General features: G+C 39.1%; 2 protein-coding genes across 8 annotated transcripts in view; one reads left to right on the plus strand and one right to left on the minus strand.

The window, feature by feature from the left end:
• The window catches only part of COL4A4 (collagen type IV alpha 4 chain), a 76,654-nt gene extending 61,504 nt beyond the window's left edge, over window positions 1-15,150 (plus strand). For all 5 annotated transcript variants that reach the window (XM_062582207.1, XM_062582205.1, XM_062582209.1 and 2 more), the window contains 10 exons: window positions 63-191; window positions 1,471-1,578; window positions 2,453-2,608; window positions 3,262-3,360; window positions 3,671-3,679; window positions 4,545-4,676; window positions 6,949-7,065; window positions 8,144-8,332; window positions 10,423-10,709; window positions 11,338-15,150. In XM_062582207.1, the coding sequence (XP_062438191.1) occupies window positions 63-191; window positions 1,471-1,578; window positions 2,453-2,608; window positions 3,262-3,360; window positions 3,671-3,679; window positions 4,545-4,676; window positions 6,949-7,065; window positions 8,144-8,332; window positions 10,423-10,709; window positions 11,338-11,601 (1,490 nt within the window). In that variant the 3' untranslated portion in view covers window positions 11,602-15,150. The remainder of the gene's footprint in view (window positions 1-62; window positions 192-1,470; window positions 1,579-2,452; window positions 2,609-3,261; window positions 3,361-3,670; window positions 3,680-4,544; window positions 4,677-6,948; window positions 7,066-8,143; window positions 8,333-10,422; window positions 10,710-11,337) is intronic.
• A 6,940-nt stretch (window positions 15,151-22,090) lies between these two features.
• Window positions 22,091-26,979, minus strand: part of RHBDD1 (rhomboid domain containing 1) — a 46,578-nt gene continuing 41,689 nt past the window's right edge. For all 3 annotated transcript variants that reach the window (XM_062583121.1, XM_062583122.1, XM_062583123.1), the window contains one exon: window positions 22,091-24,766. In XM_062583121.1, the coding sequence (XP_062439105.1) occupies window positions 24,651-24,766 (116 nt within the window). In that variant the 3' untranslated portion in view covers window positions 22,091-24,650. The remainder of the gene's footprint in view (window positions 24,767-26,979) is intronic.

Raw genomic sequence — 26,979 nt, forward strand, 5'->3', positions numbered from 1 at the left:
TTGTGCACATCTGTAATTGTACTCACTGTAGGTTACATGTACATAATTGTTTTCCTATAAAGGTCAAATTGAAATAGGGACCCCAGGATACTCAGGAGAAGCTGGACCAAAAGGAGACAGAGGTGAACCTGGATGGCCAGGTATTTCTATTCCAGGGCCCCCTGGAGAAAGAGGATTCCCAGGATTCCCAGGTAAGGAAGGTTTTCTCTTCATCAGACCTTGCAGACTTGAAATGAAGAGCTGGCTCTTCCCCAGTTAGCATGAATATGAATACATATACAAGAGATTCCCTCACAAAGAGAACCATTTCTACTGCAATAACACACTGGCACTTCCTAACTAGGCGCAGATACCCCAATATTTATCGTTTATTATGTTATAGGACAGGAAGGAATGAGAATTGAAGGCAACAGATTTGGACAGATTCAGGGAACTGCTAGGAGTTGCCTCTTGGGAAGAAATTCCTAAAGAAAAAATGTGCAGGAGAGCTTGTAGTCACAGAAATACAGTAACTCTGTCAACTGCCTTGATGTAAAAGAAAGATGGAACTATATCACAAGGTCACTATGATTATTTAAGAGCTTTGATGATGAAGGAATTGCACAGAAATAGGAAGAAGCAAATGTTTGAGAGAGAGGTATGAAGAAGTGGTACAAGATGTAAGGAAAAATCAGACAACATCAAGTATGGACAGATTACAGGATCATCAAAGCAAACTACCTAAGATGAATTCTGATGAGGTGAATAACTGTAACATGAACACACAATCAGCTGTTTTCTCAATTCAAGCAGTTACCAGTTCTCATGGACTGAGGGAGACAACACAATGATGCTGCTGACTAAAAAAGGAGAGAAGTTTTTCTCTGAGATTTATTAAGGCTACTTGACATGGGATAGGCAAGGCCTCCTCTGGAATATTGTAGCCAGCTTTGACAGATTAGGGAACACTCATTAGAAAGCGAGTAGAAGAATGGGATTGAAAACAAGCTCAAAGAAATTAGATTTGTTTTCTGTAGAAAAGATAAGGTAACAGGGTACAACACATAGTAATAACCTTTCTGTATTCAAAAGTGTTATGCAGAGGATGATGACTAGTAGCTCTTCCTACCTGTCATGTATAGGGCAGTGTCTTTTTTTTTTTTTTTTTTTGCAAAAGTTCAGATTAAACATTAGAAAAACAATACACCTAAGACTAGTAACTTCATCTTGTTTACTGGAGGTTTTTAGAAAATACCTGAACTCACTTTTGTTAGAAACAGTCCATGAATACTTACCCTGTCGCAGACAAGATGTTCTTAGGGTCCCTGCTGATCTTGCATTTTTACAATTTCTGTGACTATTATGTCAATGATATGTTACCTCCATGTACATGAGTTCACATTTCAGCATACTTTTATTTAGTAACTTATTTCTGTAATCTAAAATAAAAATGGACTGAAAACTCAGCACATTTCTTACGTGATCTCATAGGTAGAAGAGGGGCTATTGGACCTGCTGGACCTATGGGAAGATCTCCTGATAGTGCTCCTCCTGGTCTTCCAGGTGATCAAGGACCACCTGGTTTAGATGGCATCAGAGGTACTAAAAACAAAAATATCCAATGTAAGCCGTGGTGCTTAGGAGCCACTGGGTTGTTGCCTGTGGAACAACACACAAAAGTGCATAGGGACCAAAGAAACCAATCAATACCTCTGTGAATACACAGCAAAGGAAACTGTGGGTAGATCACTGGAGCATGAATAAAATACTGATCGCCAGATTCAGTTTTCTGGCTTGTTTGGTGATTCTGTCCCATTGCTATAGCATGTCTCCATTTTCCCTAATATAGCAATAAGATTACTGGTGTCCCTTTCTAGCAAGAAGGATAAAATGCATTGTCCAGAGTTCATGTGGGCATTTTCTTCAGATTCTTCGTTACAGTTTTACTGGCAGTTGGTAGTAAACCCCCCCCAAAAAGCTTTCTGATCTGAATTCAGCCCTAAGAGAGCTAAAGTTGTAACTCTTCTGTAAGTATATATATAGACTGCACTTCCTCTATTACCAGCAGAGCTTGCCAAGGGATCCAGTTAGTTCCTATAGACCCTGGTCCAGACTGAGCTTTTTTAGTTGCTCTAACCTATTTACTTTAGGTAATTATCTGACCCTTTCCTTGCCTAGCCAAAAGACTTGCTTTCTATTGGGAAATAGGAGATGGAGATGGGAAGAGTTAGCATCACCATAATAAACATGGAGAAAGAATGTTTCAGTGCAAGTAACATTGACTTGCTGCTTTCTCCTTGCACAGAATCTATTTTGTTTTGGGTGCTACTCCCTTGATTTCCTTAACAGTGCCTTGGAGAAGGTCTAAGGTTAATATTGCCAAAAAACAATGAAAAAGAAATCCTTGCAACACAGCTATTTTTAGATGTTTATGCTTTGTGCATTTATTCAGAGTAAAATGCTTTTACTGTAGGCCCACCGGGGAATCCTGGCCCTCCTGGAGAGACTGTATTTGTGCGAGGAGATCCAGGTGATGTTGGTATTCGAGGAGCACCTGGGCTTCCTGGGCAACGAGGGCAACAAGGAGCCAAAGGTCTTCCAGGGAACCATGGAAGAAGTGGCCCAAAGGGTATGATGTGAAGTTTTTAACTGGCTCACGCACTTAGGCTGATAAAAGCCAGGCCGTATGCAAGAGAGTCTTGAGCACAGAGGAGCAAGTCACATGTAGCCAGGTGGAAAGGAGGGCTAGACTGGCATAGTTCTGCCCTTGCAGCTACTGATAAGTTAGAGCTGGGGGAGAAGGGCCAAATTCACACGTACTGTTTCCAACAACTTGTTGGAAGATACCCCCATCAACCTGAGATTCTGAAGCAGTGAACTTTTGAACCTGCATGGCTCTGTCTGCAGGGATTTTCAGAAACCATGGAACCTGCAGATGCGCATGACCTAATGCAGAGTCTCACATCCACCATATAAATGGCTGCAGGCTTTCAACAGATTCCGTAGTTTGAAAGCAGGGATCTAAATTCTATGCTTCTTCCATGGATAGTAGAGAAGATGCATCTATACAGATCCTTTCCATTTTCTACAAAAGGAAAAGCTGTACATTTTAATCAAGTTCAAAAGCAGAGAAGAGAAAATGTCTTTTCTCTCATTGTCTTGCTGTCAGACAGAGTTGAACTGCCCCAAGTATTTTGTGTTACTCAAGCAGCCAGTCTGTCCTGTTTGTGTGTTCATCTTGAAATGCAATCACATGTCATTGCATGGCTGTTTTCTATCCAGGTCCTATGGGAATCCCTGGCCCACATGGTCCACCTGGTGCTACTGGACAACCTGGGGACCAGGGTTTTCAAGGGAGACCTGGTCCTAAAGGTCCTTCAGGTACTTCTGAACCTGTTGCTGTTCGTTACTCAACTATAACTGTGATCTTTGTATTAATATATAAAATATTCTTACTAACATTTACTTAGATACAGAAAATTTAAACAACCTCAGAAAAAATATAAATTGATTTCTCATGAGTTGGGAAAAAAATTCTGAACTGGGGGGATTTATTATTATTATTTGATGCCACCTCATGCAAGTGATTTTAGTTCTCATTCCATTCTTTATTCTAATTTACATGCCTGAAACTTGTTCCTGCCTGCACCACAATGGTTGTAATCTGCTTTCTGTTTTTCAAATCTCTCAGGTTTTATAGGTAAGTTGATGTTTATTGATTATTGTTTTCATCTGGGCTTCCTTCTGTTTAGATACACTCCATTCTAATTAGAAGGTCCACTTAGCTAGGCTGCCAGGAATAGCGTGCTGCCACAACAATGCAGTTCTAATAGATTTTTCACATAAATAGCTGCACTTCCAAGCAGAGCAATATCATAATGGTACTGTATGAGAAGGCTCACATTAATATGTCACTTACTTATAATTCTGTCCAGAGACGTGTAAAATACTTTTGTTCCAAGTTATTTATCACTCTATTTTGTTTTCACTTGTCACAGCAGACACTAGCTAGCCAAACACCTATCCAAAGCTTGAATCCAATACAGAATTAGTACAGACAGACACCTAACTCTTAGTGTGAGTAAGCTGACCTGATTTTTTTTGGTGGGGTTTTTTTGTTTACCTTTTTTTTTTTTTTTTTAAGTGAGCATTGTAGGATAGAGCTGCTAGCTCTGCTCTTTGGGGGTTTTCAAGATTTAGCCTCAGTGTAGGTGAAGTACGATAAACATTAACACATGCTAAAGTGTTGAGGCTGAAGTTGGGTAGACTTTAGGCTTTAACTTTAATCAGTTTTGGGCACATTAACACAGAATAGAGACAGTACACACTAAACATTTGAAAAATGTCAGCTAGCATATGCTTATGACGCATGCTTACCATCCTGTTAAATGCTGTTCTTAAAGACTGAGAGTGAAATTAATAACAGTGAGATCCAATCATTCATTTTTAAAATACTTCACTTAAAATATACACTTGAATACCCAAACTAACAATTATGTTGTTTTTTCTCATGGAAGTTATTACTCAATTTTTTTGTCCAATTTGTTTCCTATTACACATCTCAGGTGACCCTGGTGAACCAGGAAAAATAGACGACTCATGCCCTGCAATCCCAGGGCCTCCTGGAGAACCAGGGCAAAGAGGAGATGATGGTTCTATAGGATTACCAGGGCCAATAGGTCACTCTGGACCCCAGGGTAAGCTGATGTTTTGAAAGCTTGGATGTCTATTTTAGCCATTCACACAAGGTTGGGAAAAGGGTTGGTGTGTCAGTGTCCCTTCCCCATGTTTTATCCTGTCTCTTCTTCTTAAGCATTTATTAACACTCTCTAGAAACATACAGTGGACTGGTTAATGCTGAGGATGATTAATCACAGTGTGGCTGAACCAGGCTACATGGGGCTGCATGCACTACATTCCCTTTTCCTAGGTAAAGGAAGGCAAAAGCATCATGTATGGTTGAGACAAAACTCATCAAATGTTATTTCTTTTTACCAGCAATGTTATTTCTTTTTTACCAGCAGAAAATGCAATGCCTCAAACCTTCTGTATGATTTGGTACTAACTGGTGGTTTGGCCCAAGCGGGATATATTTGGAGGACATTAAAAACCCACATGCTTTAAAATTTAGCAATAATATTTCAAAAAGCTATGCTAACATAAATCCTGAAAGGCCACAGAAGTCAAGAGAGGCGTATACGATAGCACTTTCTCTTAAAGCAAGGAGGAAAGGATTATAGCAAAAGAAAACTGGCCAAAGAGATCTTAAAAAGAAGCTGCTGACAACTGAAACATTCTTCTGATAGGTATAAAAAGACAACAACAACAAAAAAAACAACGGGTGCTGCAGGTACTGATAATTCCAACAGAACGTCTGTCTTCACAGAAATGTAGCAATAGTATTTTCAGTTTAGATAGTGGAATCCCTCCTGCACCTTCAGACATTTATTATTCGGGAAACTTAGGTTTGTTGTGTTGGCTGCACTGGACATCCAGTGTCTCCAGAGAGAAAGCCTATCATATTCTCCCGGGAGAATCCCTGCAAGGTTCATAGCTCTCATGGAAGTGAACACAAGGCAGTTTTCAGTGAACTGTTTAGTTTTAGTTGACAAATCAATTAAAATTAAGCCAAATAAAAGTTGTCTCTAGCATTGAAATGGTGTGTTTCCCCAGTATGCATCCTTAAATAGTTTCTGTAAAACCTGGCAGTACAGTGACACATACTCACGCTGGTTTGACAGAAGAATCACTTAATGATGCTTTTTCTTTCATTAGCACAGCAGAATCTAATCTTGTCCCTGCTGGGAAAGCTACACAGACAGATAAGACAACTAGAGATTTTACTGGCAAAACTGAAGTTTATTACTGAAACTTCCATATACTTGAAATTTGGCAAAATAACTATGAACAGACATTGAAAAGCTGTTAGTGTTTTGACTGTTTTAGATTTTCTTAATTAACTTAAAAATTAATAATGGGAAATCTTCCATGTTTTGAGACAACTTTTCAAAAAATACTCAAGTCTGAAGGCTAAACAATTAGCATAGTTTACAAGGAATAAAGCATGCACCATTTATGAGAACCAACTCAGGTGCAAGAAACATGTTCAGCTGAAAATTTTCTTCACCAATAAAGGGAAATCACTGCCAAATGCATTAATATCTGACAAGTGAAACTTGATATTCAATTCAGGTATTTTTAAATGTAGCCACTGGACAGGACCATTACCATCTATGGCCTGTATACAAGACACACATATTATTGACATGGCCACACACCTCATTAGCATTATCTACTAGTGTATAAATATATATATATATATAATAGAGAGAGAGAGAGACACAAACACACACATATATATGTATATATGTACTTATGTATGTGTACACATACATGAATACATAGAGATATAAAAACATGAGGACATCGAAAGCCTAAGACTTCTTTGCCCTTCCCCATTGGATGTAATCCAGTTCAGTAGTCCCTCTCTTCTGTAAAGAGCTATTACATGCATCGCTTCACAGGAAGGTCAGTACATGTTTAAAGACTTTGCTAAATTGGGCCCTAAAAGATGAAGGCTTGCCATAGGATCAGTTATAACTCATTGCATGAGTATAGATACTGATGGCAGCTCTGCAAGAGGATTGCATGATACTTGTCAGAGGTTTGATGGTTTGATTTCAAATTTAAATTGCACAAGTTTCTTGCAGAGGACATAAGAATCTTACCAGCAGTTGCTCTGTTGTCATACTCTTGCCTCTGAACTACCACTGCAGTCACAACAAAAGAATAAGCTATAAAGCAAATTCCCAACAGAAAACAGTTCTATACCTTTCTATTCCTTAAGTGTCATTTCTTGGTCGTCTCAGTTCTGCTAACTGGCCCACTGCATACTGTGTATGTTTGGACAATGTTTAACCGTTAAATACAGCCATATGAAGTAAAAGTGCGTACTTTATATTTACCTAGGAAGAAAAGGTGAAGAAGGGTCATGTGGCCTGCCAGGTCAAGATGGCTTACCTGGGCCACCTGGACCTCCAGGTGACCAAGGGATTATAGGAGAACAAGGATACATTGGGCCACAAGGTAAGAATGGCTGTTTTTTCCCACCTGTTTACCACCATGGGAGGGGAAAAGCAGATACTGCGATTTCTTCATTTTGGAGATAAACTTACTGATGCTTTTGGGTAGGAGTGAAAACCTTCAAGGAACTTAGAGGTGCTGCCCTCAGCAAGCTCAAACAAAAGCAGTAGAATAGACCAACAAGGGTACTGTATTTGCGTATAGCTAAACCAAAGTTTAGCAGGAGAAGGAAGCCTACAAGACCAGGGAGATGGGAGTTTGTTTACCCATCAGTGTTATTCATGCAGTAACCCAGTCACGTGACACTGAGGGAAGATGTGTGAGATGATGATATACAGACCATGTTTTCTCTCTGCTCCGTCCATTCACCCCAGTTCACTCTCTGGTCTGAGATACCATACCACTTATTTTCCCCCCTCAACTCAAGCACTAGTAGTGATACTTGTGAATGATAACACATAAAAAGGCCCCAGCTCAAGACAAATCTCAACATACATTATTAACCAGAAAAACAAATAAGCATACATGTTTAGACACCATATATCAATAGATAAGCATTTCTAAGTCATGGCTAATGGAGTAACTGAGTAATTAACATTGTATTTCAGCTGTGACTGCTGTTTAATAAATTATTCATTTAATACATTTGTGGAGAAAGGGCATGGACTGGGTTTGAATCCCTGAAGTAACAGTCAGTGCTGTTACCCCTGTTACTTCAAGGATTCAAATCCAGTCCAGACAGCAACATCATTCTAGTGAGCAAGTCCATAAAATTATTGCCCACCTAAGTTCATTTCTTCGTGAGCAAAGATTCATGCAGCACAGGACAGAGGCAAGACTAGACTGTCTTTCAGTCCAAGAGGCAAGCCAACTGTCAAAGCATTAAGCGGCAATTTACTTCAATTCTTTCTAATAATGAGTATAATTTGAGTCTTCTGCTACCTTTATTGGCCATGTGAAGTTGTGTTGTATTTGGTCAGGAACCCATTACTGAACACAGAAGTAGAGTAAAAGATAAAAGCTTCCACTAGTTAAGTGTTCATGCAAGCAAATTTGTTTTACCTTTTCTCCTATGTATAAGGTCCACCTGGCCAGACCGGTATCCCAGGACCACCAGGCCCTCACATTAGATCTGCAAGTGGATTCTTGCTTGTTCTTCACAGTCAGTCAGACAGAGAACCACTCTGTCTGCAGGGGATGCCAAAATTATGGACTGGCTATAGTCTGTTGTACCTGGAAGGACAAGAGAAAGCTCATAATCAAGATCTTGGTATGTATTGCATTAGATGGTAGTCACTCTCCAGTTAAGATCTAATGTAATGTGCTCTATATACAGTAAAAGGTAAGTCCAATGGAGCAAGCTTTTAAGAATCATCGTCAATTACTTATTTTCTGCAGACTCTACACTAATTTCCAAGATCTCCTATTATGCTGATTATAATCAACTTGGTTATGTTGCCCTGTTACATGACCAATTTCAAAATGGCTTTCTGCTGGTATATTTGAATGAAAAAAATATTTCTACATCTAAATAATTTTGAATAGACATTAGAGATGAGTAGTTTGCTTCACCCATCTTGTCTAGTTGTTTTAGGCTGCCTTTGAACTCACTGGAAATATTTTTCTCGATCAGGAATCTCATTTGGCTGCTTTGAGTATCTCCTGTCAACTTGGAAAAAATGGCTAGCTAAGTTAGGTGATTATAGTTGGATACTGTAAATAAACTTTAAAAGTGAAATTAGGTATTACATGTACAACAGAATCACATGCTTTTGTTAGTCAGAAGCTAATATTTTTTTGGACAACACAGACAAAGTTCTCCCCAAAGACCGGTCCATTTTGGTGCCTTAGGCCATTTGTACCAGTCGTGACTAAAGTTAGCTGTCTAAATAAGTGGCCTGACCTGCAGCCTTAAAAACTGTGTGGCTGCAATTAGCAGAAAAGAAATTTCTTTAAATTTTTGTCATGTTTTTATGCAAGAGGCAGAGAAGTCCCTTAGGGGTAAAGATCAGGGAGTCAGAGAGCGAATAAGCTGAATGAAAAAAAGTAGTGTTTAAATTACTTAGTAAAAGTAATAGATGTTTTTAGCAACACTAGTGTTACTAAACACTTGAAAAGTTTAGTTGAATTAAGTAGTTGAAACATTGCTTATTTTCCCCCCTCAACTCAAGCACTGGCAGTGATACTTGTGAATGATTACACATAAAAATGCCCCAGCTCAAGAAAAATCTCAACATACATTATTAACCAGAAAACCAATCAAGCACACATGTTTAGACACTGTATTTCAATAGATATTTAATTACTGAAATAATTGTAACATTACTTGAAATATTTTCACTATAATGTTTTTGGCATTCCCCAGGATAGCCAGAGTTGGTAACACAGTTCCTTATAACAACAGTGAAAATAAGAGCCAAGTAAAATAAAATCCTTGTTCCCTATGACCAAAAGGTGTTCTTTTTTGCAGGCCTTTTCCTTACCAGGCTACTGTAGATGCTTTCTTATTCCTGGAATGGAATATTAGATGTGATAAGCACAACTGTCTTTTGTATAGAAGTGTTGTAGGTCTTTACAGCAGACAGTAAGGTTTTGGGGAATTACAGAAATAATACATCAAACACGAAGTTCAAGGCAGAATGTATTTTCAGCAATTATTATGTTAACTAAAAGGTCATCATGAAACTATTCTAAATCAATTCTGGGAGAAGAACTTGAATCTGAAGTATGCACTACTCACTCCTTATTTCTGCTAATGTCTAGCTGATGAGAATTTTGCAGGATAGGCTCTGTGAAATTTCTCAGTCCTTTTACTTCAGTTTGAGAGTCTGTGAAACAAGGAAGGCAACAACCTGAAAGGCAACAGAACGGCTGCTGAGATTTCATCTTCACTCATTGGTAGCAACAGCTTGTCATGCTTTAGAAGAATTATCTGCTTTATCAATGTTGGCATTTGGTTTCTCACTGCTTCTAGTGAGTTTGTAAATAGCTAATCTCCTTTTTAACCAGCTGCCACCTCTTGCCTAATTTATTTTTCAGTGTTGTCACAGTTAAGAAATTTGTTACTGCAACTGTTTCCCATAGTGACAAACTACATCATGTTTAAATACTGGATTGTGACATCCTGAAATGTTATTGGTCAAAGGAAGATACTGATTAGTAAACATAACAATAATAATAAAAATTCTGTTTACAATATTACTAGTCATTTTGGTAAATAAGATGGTGAGCGATTTAAGATTTGTTAATTATGTGGCACCCAGTAAGCCATACAGTTTTGTGACAATATTGGTCAAAATACTGATTTGAACTTACCTGGAAAAAAGTGGAATAATTTTCGTCATTTGTTATTATTTTCAGGTCTGGCAGGATCTTGTCTTCCTATTTTTAGTACCATGCCCTTTGCTTACTGTAATATCAACCAAGTTTGTTACTACGCCAGTCGTAATGATAAGTCTTACTGGTTGTCAAGTGCTGCTCCGTTACCAATGATGCCACTCTCTGAAGAAGAAATACAACCATATATAAGCAGATGTGCTGTATGTGAGGCCCCAGCACAAGCTGTAGCAGTTCATAGCCAAGATCAGTCAATTCCTCCCTGCCCACCGAACTGGAGGAGTCTTTGGATAGGATATTCTTTTTTGATGGTAAGAGTCTGTGCACATGAGTATATATATAGAAGTTTCTTTCATTTAGCTTTGTTGTTTCAAAGGTTCGCAGATTTTAGCTCTGAAAAGTAAACTTAAACATATAGCAAACATTACAAAATAAAATCCACAAAAAAAAAAAAAGGATCAGTTCCAAGTTACAGAGCTCATCTGTAGCTGTATATCCTGAAGTCATTGCCCTCAGTTACACATGACTCTTAATTTTAAAAATACTTTACTTGCTTTGCTTGCTCCAATTAAACAATAGGATTTTCATGAGCAAAGTTGCATTTTGAGGAATTGAAGTCCTGGTCTTTTTAATGCTGTCCTCCAGTCACATCTGAAGCAAGTTTAGATAACAACATAATTTAGTATCCGCCTGGATTACTCATGTGAACTGATTCTAGACTTAATTTAATCTCAATAATGTTAATCTTTTTAAAATAGATATTAAGATTATTTATTATTAAAGAACTACTGAAGTTTTTCTCCAGCAAAGGAAGTTCACTTCAATCTGCAGTCACCAAAAATAGCATAATTAGAAGCAATTAAAGCCCCAAAACACTTGTTAACATCGTTTACTTGTTTTTCACATGCAGTTATCGAGTTCTTATTTTGTTCTTTATAGCATACTGGATCCGGTGATCAGGGAGGTGGACAGTCCCTTATGTCACCTGGAAGTTGCCTGGAAGACTTCAGATCTGCACCATTCATTGAATGCCAGGGCCAGCGGGGAACGTGTCAGTTTTTTGCTAATGAATACAGTTTCTGGCTAATAACAGTGATGCCTGAATTGCAGTTTGCATCAGCACCTCTGTCAGGCACTCTCAAAGAAGGACAAGAGCAGAGGAAAAAAATCAGTAGATGTCAGGTGTGCCTGAAGCACGGCTAACAGACAGAAAATTGAGCAGCTTGAATGAGACTTGCATAGGGAAGAAGAGCGTGCTAAAGTTGTAAACATTATTTGATATTGGAATATATTTGAAAGTCTACAGTTCTGTCGCTTTTGTTTTATATTGATGTATAGGACTGAAAGGTGCATCTATTGAATTTTATCCACCCACGTACAGATATCTACAGATTGTAAAATCTGGAGTAAACAACTTGAGACCCCCCAAAAATGAAACTCAGTCACACTGGAGTTTGCTACTGTAATATACAGGCAGAGTTTGGAGGCATGAATTAAGTTGTTCTAGAATACCAAGGAAAACGTATATGATTATGCAAGACAGCAGATTTCCTGCTGCACAGAGCATTTAGAACAGGAGAAATAGGTGTTTTTATATGGCATATTATAAATAACTACTCTCTAAAAGAGGCATAGATAAAGGTCTACAAGCATACAATGCCCTCACAGAATGGCTGGGGTTGGTAAGCACCTCTGGAAGAGGACCTGAAGATCATCTGGTCCAACCTGCCTGCTCAAAGAAGGACAGCTACAGCAAGACCATGAGCGGGACTGTGTCCAGTCAGGTTTTGAATGTCTCCATGGCTGAAGATTCCACAACAACCTGCTCCAGTGTTCAACTAGCCTCACAATGAAAAGTGTTTTCTTATGCTCAGACGGAGATTCCTGATTTTCAATTTGTGCCCATTGTCTATCGTCCTGCCACTTGGTGCCCCTGAGGAGACTTGGCTCACTCGTCTTTACTCCCTCTTATCAGGCATTTATAAACATTGATAAAGTTCCCACCACCGAGCCTTATCTTCTCCAGGCTAAATAGTCCCAACTCTCTCAGCCTTTCCTCGTATGAGAGATGCTCCAGGCTTTTAATCACGTGTGGCCCTTCACTGGACTCATTCCAGTAGCTCCACATCTCTCTTGTGCTGGAGAGCCCAGCAATGGACCCAATACTCCAGATGCAGCCTTACCAGCACTGAGCAGAGAGGGCAAGGGTCATCTCCTCGACCAGCTTGCGATGCTCTTCCTAATGCAGCCCAAAATACTGTCAGCCTTCCTTGCCAAAGGGCACATTGCTGGCTCACGTTCAACTTGGCATCCATCAGAAATCCCAGGTCCTTCTCTGTGGCGCTGCTTTCCAAATGGTCATCCCCCAGCATGTGCTGGTGCTGCATAGGTTTATTCCTCCCCAGGAGCAGAACTTTGTGCTTCCCCTTGTTCAGCTTCATGAGGTTCCTCTCTGCCCATTTCTGCAGCCTATCGATGTCTCTCAGAATAGCAGCACAACTGGTGCATCAGTGACTCCTCCCAGTTTTACATCATCTGCGAACATGCTGAGGGTGCATTTGGTCCCATCATCCAGGTCATTAATGAAGAGGTTAAATAGTATTGGTCCTCATATCAACACCTGGGGGGCATCACTGGTGACTGACCTCCAGCTGCACTTTCTGCTCCTGATCACAACCCCCTGAGCTAGGCAGTTCAGCCAGTTTTCAATCCACTTCACTGTCCATTTATCTAGCCTCAGCTTGCCTGTGTCTGTCTAGCTACTTCATCAGCTTGTCTATCGGGGTGTTACGGGAGACAGTGTAAAAAGCCTCACTAAAGTGGAGATAAAAGTCTTAAAGCACTGTAGCTCAATTTCCCATGAATCTTGCCCACTGTTTCTGTGGGATGGGGAAAAATGTAATTTTATTGGGAACACATGTTTGCACAAAATAATAAAAAAAAAATGAGGATCAAAGTCTGTTTCACCACTGCAGTACAGAACCAAACTGGGAAAGAGCTGTTAATTGAGCTTTCATAAACAACAAAAAAGAGTTACAGAACTGCTCAGGAGCAGAGATTGTTGTGTAAAAAAATAAAATTAACAGAGATAATCAGGCCTTAAAAAGCTATATTTATATTTGCAATTAATTTTTCAGAGCAGTTGTTAAACTAAATTGTTAAGCTGCAATCCAAAGCAGTTGCTAGTGTTAAATAAGAAAGAAATAGTAGCATGGTGATAAAATGGGTGAATTCATCTGCATGATCCATAAAAGAAGTTGTTGAACAATCGCCTAACCCCAAAGCAAATAAATGTTGTTCATTCATGTTAATCTGTAAATATAGCACAAAGAAAGGTGGGCCTCCACCTTTTAGCGCCTTATGGAATCATGGCTCCGGATTTACTTTTTAGTATTGAAAGTGTTTATTGTTAAAAGGTTTATAAGCTAAATCACTACTTTTTGAAAAAGTTGAACACATCTGTACACAGTTCATTCAGCTATAAAAGAACAAAAATAGTATATGTGCATTTGAATCACAGTGAAACTACTGGAAAACACATTGATTGCGGGTGGAGTATTCATTGTGTGCAGAAGGGCCACAAATGCTCTTTTTACCCCTTAAAAGGGGGCTATTTTACTAGAATGGAATGAAATGTTTTTTCCGGCATTTTTGTGTTCTCAAAAGGAGGTCTCCTAGCAAAGCGATTTTCAAGCAGACCAAGAACCACATCTAAAAGTCCTAATTCAAGGAAAACTTCCCATAAAGATATCATGAGTACAACAGGCCAATCAATTCGAGAGCTAGATCCAGAGACTCAAAAAGCAAGAAAGAAATATATTGCAGTCTCAGCTGGAGGAAAAAGGGACGGGCAGAGGGTAACTCCAATTCATGTGCAAACACATCAGCCTGCATCACTTCTTCCTGACAAAACCAACTAAGCCATGTGATCTGCTGCGCTAAGGTGGTGGTCAACTCTCCTGCCCTCCCAGCCGGGAAACAGTCAAGAGTCTTTACAGTAATGAAGAGCCCAGTGTGTCCTTGGGGCACATCTAGGTCCCCGCCTGTCTCCAGCAGCTGCCCACACCTACAGGCGCATCAGTCCACTTGCTGCTCAGCAGTCATCCCAGTGTGCTCTTTCCTTCCTATCTGCCACGTCCCATCATTTTTGAGGTGGATTTATCTCTGCGTGGAAGAATTTAATCCTGTCCTGCCCCAGACGGCATCCCTCATGCACAAGAGGCTTTCTGGTCATGGACAAGTAAAAAGATCTCAACTCTCCAGGGTGCAGAGCATATCCCTGTGAGAAGAAAGCAGCACATGAAGGGGAGCACCATGCCTTAGCTACCTACTCCTCAAGCTGTGCAAAATATATTTCCAAAAAGGCCACAGCTGGTATTTTCTGAAACACAGTTGACTTCAGCTTATATTCAATAGAAGTTGGATGCTCCGTTTTCTTCAGGTGGCATCCCTGTTTCCTCATGGATTTTGGGAATTCCTCATTAAGGTTTCAGAAATGACATTTTCCTAACAACGCTCACCAGCTTCTCTGTTATCATTTGCAGTCTCTTCTCAGGTTGAGGCTACGGGACCTCCTTAGATAAGGGCAGTTGCTCTTCTGAAAATATTTACAGTGCCTAAGACAGCAATGCTGAGGCTCTTAGAACTGCATTATAGGCACTTAGGTAAATAATAATGAAATCCGTATAGATTGTGTCCCTAAAAGCTTTGTCTCAGTAAGACAAATTAAAGACAAGATTGAATACAACAGGATTTTGGAGTTGAATTTCTATTCATTTAACAAGTGCACAGAAGAATCTTAAAATACACATAAAAAAACAAACAAACAAAAAAAACCAACAGAGACCTAATAATCTAAAGCCACTTCTTCGGACCGTATCATCCTACATTCGCTTTTAAATAGGATGTAGAACACTTCCTGGTTCCAGGAATGGTTTACTATGGTTCATAAAAACATACTATATAGGAGATATCTTTAGACTACTGTTGATAGCTTAGAATATGTAATAGCTATGTAAGTTCCTGTTTAATGCTTCAGCTAAATCTGTCAAAACCATTACACTAATTCAAAAAGAAGTTGTAGTTGTAAATTGCTTAATATTATAAAGCAAATAAGATATAGACCAAATTATAAAGCAATATGTGCTTTAATTCTGTAATCACTTGTCCAGTGACTGTAAGCAGAAAATAATTAGGTAAATTATTCATATGGGACCTAATTATGAAATTATGTGTAAGAAATAATAGTTGAACTGCTTATAAGTGTTAAAATACTCCTAAAGGCGATGGCTTTGGGTTAGTTCTTATAGTCCAGGTAACCTGTACTGTTGCATTCAAGAGCTCTAGATCTTGTGCAAGCCTGGTAGAGAAATGAATTTTATCCTATGCGGCAGGCAGATTATTAACAGCAACATAAAAAAAATGCACCAGCTTCATTCTGAGGTCACTGACGTTAAAACAGCTCTGGACGAACTACCCTGGAATTAACTTCGGAAGCTAGGATGGACAGTGAGGAAAGCGTCCTTCCGACCACGCTGGCAAACGACGGCAGCTGCGTGCCCACGACGCAGAGAGGACGCCTGCCTCTGACTCGCGGCAGACCCTCAGGGCAGGTGTTATATTCTCCCTCCTTCGCATCTCTCCCCATCGGGATTTCTGGGGGATAATAGCGAAAGGAAAATGCTGCATAACCTGCTGCTAAAAATGCGGCCGTTTTTGCTTCATTTGCAATTCTTCATAAGAAAAGGGGAAAAAAAAAAACTGTCCAGGCCTAGCAAAGAAAATGCCATTTGAACTGACTTTCATCTACGGGGGTATAGAAAGAAAAGGGAGAGACTAAAGCAAAACTAAGAATACGTACCTGTCACTCCTCCTATCACAATGCTGCTGTGCTCTAAAAAATTATATTCTTCAAATTCATTTGTTTAAACTAAAATTTCTCTATTTAAAGTCCGGAATTCACACGCTAACAGCAGATACCAGAAGGGGGTACCAGGAAAGACGCTTGACCTCCAAAGAGGAGAGGGGTTTCGCTGGGGCCCCGCGAGCAGGCCCGGACGCAGCCCCCGCGGAGGCAGCGCGGCGGCCGCGGGAGGCCCAACGGCGGCCGCGGGAGCTCTGGCCACGCAAGCTGGGGGGTGGGGGGGGCTCCGGGGCGCTTCGTTTTATTCCTTTGAAAAGGAGCAGCTACGTCGTCAAAACGCACAGAAAGGAACGGCGTGCCACAAGCAAAAATCCAATGAGAAACAGCACAGGGAACAGGCAACAGGGTTCCCGTGTGCTGTTTTATTTCAGTACCGAACACGCCTGTAGCGGCCTTTTCTACTTGGGAAAGGATTCGGAAGTGAAGTCCCAAAGCAGGGAAAACAAAACACAGCGCCACACCGAACAGGTACGCGCTCAGGTAGGGTCCTGTTGTTGAACTGCGGATGTGCGCAAGTGCCAGCGAGGTGCGAGGACCCGAGGCCGGGACAAGGCCGGCGAGCAGCAGCGCTGGCCGCGGGGCGGCCGGGGAGACGAAGCTCCGTCGGCCTCCCCGGCAGAGCGGACGCGGTGACAGAGGAACGGTCTCGGGTCAGAAAACCGCTCAAGGGCTCGTTCCGAGAACGGCGTTATCGCACGCAACAAACTTAAACAGAACCGCGCTCCAAGGCAAACGCGCAACCAGAGCGACTCTTTCTACTGCGGCTCCTTCGTAACCGCCAGATAAACACAAAAACGCACCAAGCGGTCAGACAGTGCGAGACCTCTGTAGTCCATACAATTTCTGCCTGTGTTTAAGGCACATTTGGGAGGATGGCGGGGAAAGAGGTGCAAGTTAACAGGCATGCCTCATCCATCAACCCCAGCTTTAGTTTGTTTGCTTGAAGAAAATTCTCCTGAAGTTTTTGAACACAGCGTTATAGCTGAAACACAGTTTGGTCTGACACCATGCCTTCCTCACTCGACATACAGGTAAGGGTCGCCAGTCTACAGTGACTGCACAAGATCTCTAGTGCGGCATGTAACCGCATCGACCCTGATCCATTCTCGAAGTATCGCCAAGCCCCAAATTCAGGGAACAAGCGACCTCTATATGGGCAATTTCCCACGTGCTGTTCCAGGCTGCCCAGCGTAAGCGGCACCACGCTGCAGAGCGACGCCCGGCGCCCCACGGCTGCCCGAAGCGATCCTTACCTAGCTTTCAGCTGAGCTCGGCGAACGAGGGCTTCTGCTTCCCTGCTTTACATGCCCTCTCGAACTGACTGAGCAAGAAAGAAGAAAGACTCAAGTCCAGTAAGGAGACCAGTCGGTTGAAGTAGTAAGGGGGAAACAGCTGTCTGCACCGAAAAGGAGTGCACAAAGGCAAGTTGTGACGGGGAGCCAAGGTCTGGGCTGATCTGCCTCGACTCTGAGAGGATAAAACTTTCTGACCACAATTTCTCTGATAAAAACTTTCAAATATATGAACTATACACAATAATTGGTACTAATATTATGTAACTTCTGACCATAAAAGGAGTATATCTCTGCAGATATAATGTGCCCGTCCAGGTGATGAAGTGCAGAAACTGAAAATGAAATTTCAGTTCAAAAAATTTCATTTTTGCAGTGCAGAAAGTGAAACTTTTACATACTCTGCCTGAAAAAGAGTTTTATCATTACAGCATGTTTGAGATGAAATATATCAATGATCATCTATCCTCTGCCATACTGGTTTCAATTACACAATCCAGTTTAAAAATATACTTTTATATGCTAACAGCTCCATTTGTATCTCAGATCCGCAGATACACGTAGCGCTGGAAAAAGGTACAAATAATGTGTTCTTAATACAGAAAAAAAGACTCAGCTCCAAAAAGCAGCTGTTGTGTTGATTCCTCCAATAGACATGTTGTAATATACACGTGGCCGTAATATCCCTGGCCCCGGTGCAGGAAAGCATGTGTGTTTACATAAGCATATACTTAAGTGCTGTTTTGAACAACAGAAGTTTTCCAGAAACACGGCCTGACATGAATACATTTTTGTTGTTTTGTTTTTTAAACACTGGACAGAATGAACGGGGAATTTCGACCCTTGCACACACCAATTATTTCAAACTTTTATCAGAAGTTGCTGAATTACATTTCATACTGATGCAAATAAACTCTTGCAGACACCAGCTGAGTTACATCGTTTAATAGTGGTTGAATCTGGCTCCTTAAAAACATCATTGACCTGATTCTGTAGCCAACAGAATACACAAGAGCATCCTCAGATACAGAACAGTACACGTACGCTTAGTTTAAAATACAATTAAAGGAAAAATAGTCAAAAATATCATTTCATATTCATTTGTAGTGTAGAGGTTTAAGGGACATTCCTTAATTTGGAAAGAAAAGAAAATAGTACAAAAGTTGCTGGATTCACAGCTATGTACCAATAGCTCTTAAACGACCCCTGTAAAGAGCTAAGAAATTCAGTGAAGAACTGAACGCAACCCTCCCCAGCAAGGCAAGAGCAAGGAAACAGTAAACGTTCAACAGCCCGTGACAGCCGGTTGTCTGAACTGGTCTTGAAAGATGAACAGAGGAAATTCCAGAACATCCTTAACCTATTTCAAGGGTTCATTATCTGCATGGTTTAAAAATCCTTTGCTTATATTTGTTTTGCTGCAAATTAGGCCAATTTCTTCCTGTCAATGGGCAACAGATGAACTTCCCACTGCTCTCATATCTATAAACATCTTTTTTTTTTTTTTTTTTTTTTGCTAATGGGAGTTAATGCAATTTCTTTACTCTAAGCATGCATATAAGTGGGAAGAAAAAACACCCAAGCTATTTAAATTTGTATGGCAAATTGTCTCTCTCCAATTTCTTAGCTGCTGAAAAAGTAGCCAGATATGAGTAAATACTACAAGATTTAGATGCTCAAAAGATTAATTTTCCTTTAGAACCATCTCTACAAGTAAAAGCTGAAGACAGACAGTATTTGTTTACCCTCTGAAATCTCATAACAAGTAAGAGAAATTATCATTTGGATTTTTTCTATTTTTTAATTAAAATAAAGCAGAAAATGCTTAAATAATCAAAGGTGAATACATTAGTGCACCCTCAGGGCAACAATCACTTGTTCACTGACAAGGTACTCTGCTTTTATGTGCTGATTTACTCTGCTGTCACAGTAAAAGTATGGCTAGCAGAGTATCTCCCACAGCAGGTACTTGGATCCCACAGCAGGTACTTGGATGTCACAGAAATACTCCTCACCTTCTTAAACGGGCAACGAATTTTCATGGCACCAAAAAAAAAAAAAAAAAAAAAAAAAAAAAAAAAAAAGAAAGCCTGACTTCAACAGGCTTTGGCCTTCTTCATAAGTGTGTTGGACATTGTTAATACAACTACGGCAGTTTTACTGTAGGGAACAATTAGCCCCATACAACGAAACCTTAAAGTTACTCTGTTCTTCACTGCTGCCCACTCGCACTCCTTTCGGGAGCCACAGCGCACGAGCACTAGTATCAGGAGCCAGCCAACTGCTTTTGGTTCAAGTGTGGTTCACACTTTACCGCTTGGAGTATTAAAATAAAGTTACAAATCACTAATCATAGAATCAGAAGTAATAAAACAAACCGCAACACCCATTCACAGTCACATCACAAAAACAGAGAAGGCAAACAGTTGTACTTACCCTATTTTCCAAGTTCTTCATTCAAGTTTCATTCAGACTTGCTACACGATCTTCAGACGCAGCCCAGACGTAAGCAAGAGGCTTAAAGGTTCAACAGTTTTCTATTCTTGAAAAGTCAATATATTGATATTTAACAGTATATGATACCTATACATTCTGAGTGTATAAGTAAAAATAGCAATGGATAACATGAAAGTTATTTTGTTCTGCAGGTATTTCCAATCGTGTAATTAATACATAAGAGAAGAGGCAATTTTTATTTTCATTTGGTCAGGATAACTATACTGGACTAACTGTGCTCTTGCAGCTTTGCTCTATCATCTCCAATTCAAGCTCCTTAATTATATAAAATAAAACTAAGCCATCTGCCATGAAGACTGCTGATGCAAAGACTTTGCCTCTGTCAGCTCTATTCTCTCCTTTTATAGCATAAAAACTATCAAATCTTGGGCTTTATTCAGCCTAATCAAAACCATCTCCTAGCAATATCTGTTTTAATAAGAATTTTCTTTTCTCTATAGACACATCATCATCCCAGGATCACTGCAATGTATCATTATAACAAGCCAGTGCTTAGGCTCTTTTTCCTTTCCCGCACACAAGGTATGAGAAATGATACCTAATGAGAGCTTAAATTTCTCTCTTTCAGCTGCAAAGAAAAGATAATAAAAACCAAGCGCAAAAGTTTTCTAACACAGCCAGTCTCCTCACTATCTCCTATTACGCCCTTTACACCACTAGAACTCGTGGACGAATTTGAAGGTACACGTGAAAAATAAACAAGGTGTCACCAAATCAAACTTTAAAAAGACAATAAAAATTTCTTTTTTCTAATTTTCACCAATGAGCAAACCCTGTTGAAAGGTAGCCATGGAAAACAAAGTTTCAGGCAGAATGAATTCTCTCCAGAGGAAGCCGATACAAGAGAATCAACACGCTTTCCCTCTAAACGCTTCTCCTCGGCACCAGGATACCAGTCAAGGTTTACGGACAGCAGGTGAGATTCTGATCTGGTTTACAGCCTGTACTGAGAACATTATTCTCACACACACTCATCTGGCACAATCTGTCCTGCTGTTGTACGCAACACATATGATCACCATCTTCTCCGTATTTTTTCAGGGTATTTTTCCCCCGAGGAGCAACAGCATGGCCAGGAAAAAAAAATACATACCTATGAATATATAATTTATCTGTGCTTACAGACAAAACAGAGGACAGGAAAGAATTTAAAAAATTAAACACTGCTCTTTCACCACATTTTCCTTCCGTATTGGAAGAAACCCATATACATTAGCAGTAAAATGTTAGGTCACTCAACCCTCAAGGCTGTTAACAACTTCACTGATTAGGGTTAAATAGGGATGTGGAATTTCTTACATGGCACCTGATCACAAAGTTCAGAGGAAGTACTAAATGTTCACAAGATATCACAGCTTCCAAGAAAAAGTAATCAAATTTCTGATATAAAAATATTTTACACAGAACTATACAGGACTTTTCCCCCCTCCCCCGCCCTTGAGGAATCCTTATTTTACATAGAGTAAGTCAGCCACTAAATAGAGACAGAGAATATTCAGTGTGAAATATTAATTTATGAAAACAGCCCTGAATTTTTGTCCCTGAAGAGATAAAATGGAACAGAGCATGTGTTAGAAATTCATGTGTGACTTGCATCTACCATCATCAGGGCTCTGAAACCTGAATTGATCCCCGGGGGGGGGGGGGGAGGGGGTGTTGCAAAGGTAAAAGCCTACTAAAGAATCATTCTGTTAATAAGCTTCCAAAATACTATAAATATCAGAACTTCTTTCCAATAATTCAGTCACAGAACTTCCACTAAACTCAAAAGCAGCAAAGTTAGGCCCAGCATAAGTTATGTGCCCCCACAGTGTTACAAGCCTTCATTTCTGATAATATTGTGGATAGCACTGTAATTTAAAATGCATGCTTTATTAATTACTGTAATTAAAACCAGACAACTTGAAATGTTAAAAAAAGGTTTATTTTCATTTCATATAAGAAAAAAGTAAAAACACCTAAACAGCTATATTACGGACAAATTTTATACTTAATGGCAAGTGCTTGACAAAATAAGAATAAAGAGGGGAACCAAAACAGACCCTCCATATAAGATATAACCTATTAAGGAGCTCTCTCCTTTTTACTAATATGAGGAACTTTTTGTGTGGGTTCGTACGTGGTCAATATTTCTAACCTTACTTTACGAAAATATGCAAGTGGATTTAAAATTGCAATCATGTCCTTGGTTTCACTTAATTCTCTTTTTTTTTCAGTTGATTACTGACTAATCCAATGGTTTTAATTATTTAAGATAGAGTTCAACAGACACAGTAAGTCGCATTGAAATTTTCCATCAGAGCACTAAGATTACTTTGAGGCACCAATGCTATTCCTTCCTCATTTACGTGATCATTACACATTGAGCAAAACATTCAAAACCTATGCAGTTTTTTTATACACAATTTCAGAAGTTGCAAGAAATTAGGAAAATTGGCCTACTAGAAGATATGAATGTCTGCTGTTTTATTCTATGGCTACTGCATACATTGGAAAACAACCAAGGGAGAAGACAACAAACATCACCAGTCTGTAAGTACTAAGTGCCTTAGAATCTGCCAGAAAATACTGTGTATAATACTGGCAGTGTTCGCACGCTCCCTTCATAAGTGCAATCAAAGTCACCTTATATCCTGTCTTTTGGCTCTCAGGACCTTGAAAGCCACATACCTGGCATAATCCTATTGTGCTGCTTCTGGCCACAAAATCAACCAGAAGGGTAAGAAAACAGTTAAAGTGGTAACGGCACTGAAAAGAGAATGGCCCTTGCATTTTTCAGCACCAAAAGGTTCCCTTATACACATTAATGAAAACCAGAAGATGTACATTATTTAAACAATATACTCAACAATTTACTTGCACGATTTTTTCTGTCTGAAAAGATATAGCTCTATGATTTTACATTCAAACTATTAGCTCTATAGAGAGGTACAGGTTTCAAGTCTTTATAAAGCACCTATCAGTGATCACACGACCCTGAGAAGAAATCATTAAATTGGTCATCCTAACATCCAACTAAATCAGTGCTGAAGAGATTCCAGCAGCTCTATGTCTAAAGATGATCAATTTTTTCTTGTGCAATCACACCTCTTCGGGACTGAAAACAGTTACAGGAGGAGTGAGTGTCCCCAATCTCAGAAGAAATTCTCCCATTGCAAAAAAACAAACAAACAAAAAAACCTTTGAACAAAGAACAGCTTTTCAAAATGATACTGGAACAAAAAATACTCAGTTTATTAGTTAATGCTACTATATGGGTAGATGTGTTCATGAATTTTGGTTTTGTACTTTCATTTAAGCTCAAAAACTGAAAGGTAGCCTGAGAGCATCCTGAACTAAGCCCAGCTGGTACCGGTGCCACGAGCAGGACAGCCATCGCTCGACAGGCGGCGAGTGGAGGGTCAGCCCAAAGTGACAACTGAGCTTTTGGTCTCCTGATCAACTACTCTCAAGTTGGGAACATACAGAAATGCTTTCCAGGAAATGGAGAATTCAAGGTACCTCATATTTAGACAAGATATCTGCTCTCACAGCTCCTACTGGACCTCAGATGAAACATATATACAGAAATAGTAAAATTTCTGAAGCTGCACAAACAACACGTAGATGATACAATTTCATAGCTACAGAATACATAGCCTTTTAAGAAAGGGATAGATGCTTTTAAAAAAGTATAAATTACTAAATAAATATATTCTTTACATGGCATACCCATCTCCCTTTCCGTAAAAGTCCTAAGAACAAGTTACTTTAATTCTATAACTGAAAAAAAAAATTTGTATTTGCAACAATCATTAAGACTGGCCTTAGACAATTTTAGCCAAAACTCAACTTTATCACACAAAACCTCCAGACAGAAACAACAGGATTTAAGGAACACAACAACACTCAAGATTATATTAAATAACTTATTAGGATAACAATAGCTGCATCTGTATTTTTTACACAGCTTATAAGACTTTGCCAGAAAGCTTAAGCCTATAGGCTGCTATCAATGCAATTTTTTTAAAATGACATTTTACATGCCAATCTCAAAACACTCAGTCATCATGTATAAACACAGAAAAGTCTGAAATTTACATACTTTAAAATTATTAAAAACCACAAATATAATGGCTTTTTTTGTCATAGATAAAGAAAAACCTATTGACTGAGAATGTAAGCAGCCAAAAAGCCAAGGAATTCTTGCAGCTACACAAGAGAGAGCGAGCGTGAGTGAGCACGCACACGCGTGCATGAGTGAACGAGTGTGTGTAAAAGCATCAGTCCATTTATCAGTCTTCTTCCATATTTAACGTGCATCAAGACTGAGAAATGCTAAAGATCAGTTTGATTCCTCCCACCTCATGCGCCTGATGCAAGTTCCAGTTGAGAACCTCAACTTCCCAAATCCTCTGCATATTTTGCAGTTTCGCAACTAGCAGTATAAAAATTGGAAAGAAAGATTACAAATGAATAAACCTACAAATATTTTGTTAATTCTGAACAGCACTTTGCAATTTACATCAACCCTGCCAGTTTCATCGTCTCTCAAACCTACGAAGCCTTTGCCTTCTCATTTCCTCTTCTGAAAGCTGTTCAGGCGAAAGCAAAAAACCATAGGGTCGCTGCACATTGTGTGTTGCTCCACCAAAATCTACAAGACACAATAAAAAAAGCAACTGTTATTTTGTTCTCAAATCTGGGCAAAATTCACACAATCCAAAATATGCTAACACAGAGGCTAACAGGGAGTTGAATGTTTCTAATTCCAATGGTTTAGGACAATTACAGTTTACAGTAATTGTTGAAAAACAAAAAGCAAAACAAAAAACATCCCAACCTCCTCCCCACCCAATAAAAAAATCTAAACAAGCAAAAAAAAGTCAAGTACATATTTCCTCAGAATTTCACATTTTTCACTTTATACAGTAAACTCCAGATTGTTAAAACTTTTTGTATGTCCTCAGAAGTTAGTCCTGGCAAAATATGCTTTTGAATTTGCTATTAGTATTGCTATCCAACACATGGTGACCCATACCAGATGTACATAAAATGCCCATTTTTAGTTGACAGCAAGCAATTAAGTAGTAAAATACACGTGGCATTTCAGCCTGAGAGAAACAGCAAGTAAACTACTCTGAGCAGAAATAGTATAGAGCAAGGCTGAAGGTTCTCTGCCCTGGCACTGCAAGAGAGGAAAAGAAGAACAAACTATTCCAGCAATTGTTCAGAATTCACATTCAAAGGCACAGAGCAAAGAAAAGATTAAAAGGTTGTGGTTGCACACAAACACAGCCGCCTATATCCTGGGGGACTCCAGGGGACAAAGACTGCTTTCTGAGCTTGGGTACAGTATTAGGGATAAACAAATTAGCTTTAAAGATAACACAACAGCCTTTGTAATATTCTGCATTTCTTCAGTATTAATCTCAGGATCTCATTTAAATTAGCAATATGAATATGGAAAACAAGAAGCAAGCATCATACATTTATGTTCATTTTTGGACTTCAATTGCAGCTGTATTCTGAACACGTAGGGCCTGTTTACGTTAAACAGTCAGGGAAAGTCCAGTTTGCAAAGATCTGTTACTTTCTGATTCAATTACAAGAGGATTTTAATTTGTAGAGTACTCACCAACAAGCGTATGATTTTGTGAGAATATTAGAACATGTACACAGGATTTTTTTTTTCCTTTACTTGCTAAGAGCTTAAACTCTTGGAAAATACTGCCAGAGATAACTAGTGGCTCAAACACTGGTAGGTGGCAATATTAACACGAGTATTTATCAAAGGAGATTTGATGACCAATTAGGAGGATTTTTCAAATCCACATTAGCATACAGAAAGTAAACTTAATGTGCATTTGCTATTTTATCTTCAACTTGTCCCCAAGTCTTAACTTGCTAAATACAAAACTGAAAATGCATGCAAGTTGTTCCTCAAACCTCTGAAAGTGCTATGTCACTGTGGGACAAATCCTGCGTGAAACTCCTGGATATTCTTATCACCCCCTACTCTACCTGCATGCACACTTTTCCATTGCAGAATAGCATGCCATACAATTGATGAACTTACCAGGCATCTTGCTAAGCAAAGTATAAAGAAGTGCTTAATAATAATAATAATAATAATTTGCTCCTTTATATATTGACCCAGAAAGAAAAAACTCACAATGTATTTTAAAAAGCTTTACACAAATACGTCTTTCCCTGAAGATCACTATAACAAAAATATGATGAAGAATGGAGAACTGTATGAATGTGAGCGTTTGAATAAATGTATTTATATATTTATGGATATATTTAAATAATTCTCTTACCTCAAAATACTTCCCTAGCATCTTTTTTTAAATTCAACAGAAATGTTAATAAAATAATATACTTCAAAAACAAACGTATTTATATGCCACAGTATACAGAAATAGTGATTTGCCCACAACTACTTCTATGCAAGAAAAGGATACAATCTTTTCACCACTTCAGCAAAAAAATTAAAGACTAAAGGCTTTAAGATTGGATTTAAAGTATTTTAAAAACAGCAGTAACATTGAAAGATAGATAAAACCAAAGAAAATGGTGTAAAGAACAAAACATTAACACTTACATTAAACTTGCATCGTTTTTAATAGATTTTATTGCGAACTAGAAGTGTGTTCTGGGAATAAACATGCAAATGAAGACCGAGACTCAGCAACTCTCTTGTCCTTCGAGGTGTTTTTTTGTTTGTTTTTTTTTGGTTATTGAAGTTTACAGCTAGAGGACTTTAAACCAAAGAACACTGCTGTAACAACTGCAACTGCTCTGACTAAACCTGTCTTAGTGTAGCATAGAGAGATTTGCTAACCTTAAACATTTTCATCTATCATG

The sequence above is a fragment of the Rhea pennata genome, chromosome 9, assembly GCF_028389875.1.
Source record: "Rhea pennata isolate bPtePen1 chromosome 9, bPtePen1.pri, whole genome shotgun sequence".
Classification (NCBI taxonomy): domain Eukaryota; kingdom Metazoa; phylum Chordata; class Aves; order Rheiformes; family Rheidae; genus Rhea; species Rhea pennata.